The 5,776-nt window shown below is 35.3% G+C and overlaps 1 protein-coding gene across 1 annotated transcript; it reads left to right on the forward strand.

Moving 5' to 3' along the window:
- The first annotated feature begins 387 nt into the window (after window positions 1-387).
- On the forward strand, window positions 388-5,209 carry LOC114271580 (succinate dehydrogenase subunit 6, mitochondrial). The gene is made up of 3 exons (XM_028213193.2): window positions 388-775; window positions 4,000-4,102; window positions 4,873-5,209. Exons 1-3 carry the CDS (start codon window positions 593-595, stop codon window positions 5,025-5,027), a joined length of 441 nt encoding a protein of 146 aa, XP_028068994.1. The 5' UTR covers window positions 388-592; the 3' UTR covers window positions 5,028-5,209.
- Window positions 5,210-5,776: the final 567 nt, after the last annotated feature.

The raw sequence follows: 5,776 nt of genomic DNA on the forward strand, positions 1-5,776 counted from the left end.
CACCTTGGCCAAAAGTCTATACTGTAGCTTACTTTGTTCAGGGTGAGGGCGTGCTGTTCCGACGGAGAGGTATTGTCGTAATAAATGTTGTAAGGGGCTGCATTAATGACGATGTGCAGTGGCAATAACTTTACAGATCTTTGTCTGCTGATGTGGCTTGCCCTTTACCTGCCGCGTGCCTGGGTATTATTGGTTTTTCGTGTCATGTTAGTTTCCAGCTGTTCTGGACCCCATCAATTGGGTTGTGTATTAGGCTCTAAGTGATGGGTTTGAGTTGTTCGTAGTGGGTTATGCCCTTTATGAACCTAACCGCGTCAAATTCAAAACTCATTTTTTTTTTTTTTTTTTTATTTTACAAAAACTAAACTAAAGGGAGGGAGCCTCTTTGTCAATAAATAAATTGTATTAAATTGGTAAATTTCTTTTACTAAAATAATCAAAAAAGTGACTTTTTTGGGCCAAACAGCGCCTGAGCGAGGTGTATCGAGTCGCGAGAGAGAGAGAGAGAGAGAGAGTGAGTGGGCGACGGTTTAAAGATTGGAAAAAAGGAATTGGAGGTGAAGGAGGGAGGAGTTTTGTGTGAGGGAAAAAAATGGGAGATTCATCACCATCGTTCTTTAGGAAGCACTGGGAAGAGTATAAAGAGTTCTGGAGTGAGAGATTTTCGATCCTCGATAACTATTCCAGATTCGTCCAACGCCAAAATCCTATCTCCTCTTGGTCCGATTCCGATGTCGAGGAGTTCATCGCCTCCGATCCCCTCCATGGCCCCACTGTACTCTCTCTCTCTCTCTCTCTACATATATTTATATATATATATATATATGTATGTATGTATGTATTCCAGTTTTGATTGTTTTGTTCAACTTATTTTAAAGTGGATTGTTGATCCATATTTCTCTGCGTTTATTGTGTTCAAATGATATATTTTGATTCCTGAATGGTGAGCTGGGCATTTCTTGTTTTCTAGGTTTGTTTTTGTTTTTTTAACTCTCATAATTTTTTCTAGGATAAATTTCACTTTTATCACCCTGTATGTCATGTATACATAATAATCTTGTCAATTAGAAATAACTGCTTTTAACACCTCGTGGTTAGTGGATTAAAGTGTATAATCATGTTTTTTGGTCCAAATTAACAGAAAGTGTAATGCATGCGCCTTGTATTTCGAAATGATACGAGTAAAGTGAAAGATTTAGTTCAGAAGAGAGAAAGAAGAGGAGGGTATTTATTTAGGTTAATTTATAAGTGCAATTAACGGAATCAGAAGTTAGTGATGCGTTTTAGTGCACAAATCACAGGGTCAAGTGATTATTTTCAAATGTCAGGTTATGTGCACATAGCCTATACAATAGGGAGCTAAATTTGTGTTTAGTTAAATCTGTCTCAGGGTTGTGTTTAGCTAGTTTGATCTTATGTTGTGCTTGGTTAGTAAGATTTTCTAAGGTAGCTTCCTGTGGTATTTGAATTTTGTAACAGTTTGTTTCTATATCATATTTGTCTTTGCATCTTTCCTCAATATAATAGGGATCTAAAGTGAAATTTTCCTTTTTTAATTTTTTATTATTTATAGAAGGCTCATTTGAGAAATATTCCTATGGTGTGTGAGTTGTTCTATGTTGTTAAATTTGATTGTTGTCTTTGATGGTTGGGTTTCATGTTACGTGGTGGTGTTTCTAGTTGGCTTACACACGTGTTTTTTTTTTTTTTTTTTTTTTAATGGTTTTAATTTTGTCGATTTCTAATTTTTTTTAGAAGTCGGTTTTAAATTCTTTTGTATAGGCACCACTTTATTTCCATTTCTGAAGTAGTTCCCCCGCCCCCACTCCTTTGCATTTGAAAGCCAAAACTGCTTGATTTTGGCTGTGAAAAGCAAGAAAAGTACTTTCAAATCCTTACCAATTAGTATGTCAGATTTCTAAAATTTGGATTTCATAATTTTTGAGATGGGGTGTATGTGATTTTGATGGTAAACGATTTTATTTTGAGTTTTTGCCTTTAGAGTTGTATTGGATATGGTCATCTGCAAATGAACCCAGGGTTTTTTTGTTTGGAACGAAGGTAATGACATTTGTATCCCAAAAGGGCTCTCTAAATCACACTGTTTCTAAAATAGGTGTAGAATAGAATGGTCATTCCTTAGTCGCCCTATGGAATGACCATTCCCATACTATGATCAATGATGATTCAATTTTTGCAATGTATTTTTCATCATTTTTTTAGTGAACCAAACGTGAGAATGTGATGAAATGATCAATCCATTTCACTTAATTCCAATGAACCAAATACTGCCCAAGTAAAAACATCTATGCCATCCATAAAACCTAGAAACTACCTTATATCAATCACTCACTCCCTTCTATCGGAATTCAAATTCGAAGGCATTATTTTCAACAATTGCAATTATATTTTCCACTTTCAAATATGCCTATAACTTTTTATAAGGGATATTTTTTGGAACTTACACAGTTTATGCTTTGACTTTTCAAAGAGTACAATCTTTTTGGGACATCCCAAAATAGAAAGATGGACAAACAAAATGGAACGGAATGAGTATTACTCATTCATACCGAAAATCACCACAATTCCTATTGGAGGCAACCTTAGGCCTTAGTTTCCTAAAGCTATCTTATATCAGTTTGGTGTTAAAGCTAAACTATCTTACTTTCACAACCAATCGCTTGATACAATTGCTCTTGTATTACAATGTGACCAATTATGAGCTAAATTCAAGGTTAGACAACAGCAATGGTATACTTTTATCTTTAAAAGCTGCGATTGATGGCTTTTTTCAACAAGAATTAGGGAATTTGAATAGCCAGAATTTGACCTTTATGATTCAAATTTGTGGCTGCAACCCTTGTATATTTCTTCTCATCATATTGAAGCTCCTCAGGATGATGGGAAGGAAATGAAAATCAATGTTGTTGTGCCATTTGAAGAAAATAAGGAAGAATGCAGTGCTCAAGATTCTAAAGCCAAGGACGTCAAAGTAAATCATAATAATGAAGTTGACTTTTCAGCTCTTAACAAGAAAAAGGACGTTCGTGACTTGTTGGACTTTCCAATCGTCGGCTTTTTCATCCTTGATAAATCTAATGGACTTTTGGGCAAACTAGATTCCTTTGTTGAGAAGTCAAAGTAAATCGTGACAAGTTCAGCTTTTTTAGGATCTTCTGACATCTCTTTCAACAACCAATTTGGTTCTCTTAATTTGGTGGTTGTCTTGCGTCAAGCTGGTTAATGGTGTACTCGCTTCCAAGTTCCAAGAGAACATGGTTTAGAATTTTAAACTTGCATTCATTGAGGCCATATAAATCTCCAGTTTATCTGTAATTATCATATCAAAGCTATTGTCTCTGCTAGTGCTTTTTTCTAGCTTGTGATGCAAGACAACTTAGGGTTCTAAGATCTACTTTTGAAGAAAAATATAGGGTGTTCTCTTTTTTGAAGAAAAATATAGGGTTCTAACATCCACTTCTTTTTTTTTTACTCTAGTCATTTTATCTATTTTATTGTATTACTTATTACAAATTCTGAATGAAATGAAAATAGAAAAAAACAGTTCTTAAAGACAATGAAATTATCATGTTTCTTCGGGTGAGTTCAACTTTGCTGGTGATGCTCGTTTGATCAGGAAATTATTACCTTAAGACTTAACCCTCTCACCCGTTTGGGTTACCTTTGGGGGATTAAGGCTAAGTTTGGCATGCTTGAAAAAAGATAAATAGTCAAAAACTCACTATCCTATTTAAGTCACATCACCTCTTTAACACATCACTTCAAACCCAACCCAAACCCAACCCATATTTCATAAAAAGTCAAAAAGTGCACTTATTTAGATCATCCCAAGCAACCCCTAAATTTTATAAGATTTGCTAACCCAGGAGGCAGAAGTTTTCCAACATGGTGTTCTTTTTCTCTAGTGGTCTTATTGCTTGTGCTTTCTTTAAACATTTTTAATGTAGAGTACTTAATTCATTTCCTTTTCTTTTTCAGCTGAAGACAGCCCGTGAAGCAGCAAAATTTGGTGCTGCAGGAAGTGTTATTGGAGCAGTTTCAACTGCAGCTGCTGCTTGGAAATATTCGAGGAGTCCGCATGGTACTGTGGGCTTATTTCAGTAGCTATTCTTTTTCTCAACTCTTAAATAGTTTTCTTTGAGAAATATCTCCATTTTCATTTCTAACTTCCGGTTGTCACGCTAAAAGAAGATTTAAACCACAAAACTGTGATATTTTACAAAATTTAGTTATTCTCAGTGTGTTAGATGCTATAAATGGTAATTTATGTGGTCTCTGACATTTTGTTGGTCTTCTTCTTCTTCTTCTTCTTCTTCTTCTTCTTCTTCTTCTTCTTCTTCTATTGTAACGGAGTTGTGCTTTTACTCATAACTTCCAAGTTTCTTGTCTACTTTTAGGTTTCTTATACAGAATCCTTTTTGTTCATGGGATTATAGTATTGTATTAATAAAGATTGTATGTAATGAAGAATTATTAGGATGATAATGCTCCCTGATATTACAAATATAATTTCAAATGTGCAATTGTGACTTTATCTGAGACTTTAGTAGAAACCATTAAATTATCCAATTGAAAGCTTTTTGAGTGATCGAAGTCCTGGTGTTTTGGCCTTCTCTACTAATATATATTTCACATTAAAATCATATTAGGGAGAGAGTGTTTTTGATTTTCTGATTGGCTTCTAATTACTATTGGCTAGTGGTTATTATGTATTACCCTATAAATTTAGATTACTATTATTTGGAAAGCTAGAACCTTTGAGAGAAGCATTTGGAAAAATGAAATTTCTGTCAGAAAACAGTTTGGTTGAAGTTGGAAGCTACTTGCCCTAATTTTATTTTATTGTGGCAGGTGCTGTACTGTCCCTTGGTGCAGGAGCTGTGTTTGGTTGGACGTTTGGACATGAGATTGCAAATCACTGGCTGCAACTTTACAGGTTGGATACCATGGCTGCACAGGTTAAGTTCTTGGACTGGTGGGAGAAGAAATGTGCAGAACGGGCGTAGCTTAGCTAAGCTGTCTGTTGAATGCTGAATGAAACCTTGTTTCTTCTGAGAATAAGATAATCTTGCTCCTTCTGAAATTTCAGCGTGCATTGAGATTTGTCTTTTTACTTTTAGGGTGTCTACATTATGGATTTGTGGAATTCTCTTGTTTTATTGAATGAATTGATGTGTATGGTGAAAAATGCAGTCTTAGTTTCCTTCCTTGCTTTTTCTCCTAGGATAATATAGCACTTTTTTTTTTGTGTGTGTGTGTTGGGGGGTGGGTGGGTGTTTTGTTTGATTTGCATATGATTTTTCATGCAACAGATAACTATGAATGTGCTCACAAATGGGCCGTAAAGTCATAGGCGAATTCTGAGTGATGGTTGTAGCAACTTGCAACAGATGTTTTTATTTTAAAGCAGGTTATGGGCTAAGAACCTGGGCAAAACTTTCTCAGGTAATTGTATAATAATTTTTTTGAGATACTCGAGTGTAAATCCAAGGATCAAGCAATACTCCTTAATTGCATTGCATGATCTAGGCAAACAGGAGGGGCTAATAAGAATCAAAAGTTTGGCATGTGGGGAGCATACGCTCTGACCAACCAAGCGACCACCTCAGGGTAATTGTATAATAATTAAGGGTAATGCTAGGATTTTGTTGTTTAGATCTTGGATTAGTGGAGTGAAAGAACACGAAAAGGTTCGATTAACTAAAATTCTAGAGAAGACAAGTGAGAGGGAAGGAGTATGTACTCAGAGTTGGTT

Source organism: Camellia sinensis, unplaced genomic scaffold (assembly GCF_055761805.1).
Source record: "Camellia sinensis isolate YWXY unplaced genomic scaffold, ASM5576180v1 Unanchor1, whole genome shotgun sequence".
NCBI classification, from domain to species: domain Eukaryota; kingdom Viridiplantae; phylum Streptophyta; class Magnoliopsida; order Ericales; family Theaceae; genus Camellia; species Camellia sinensis.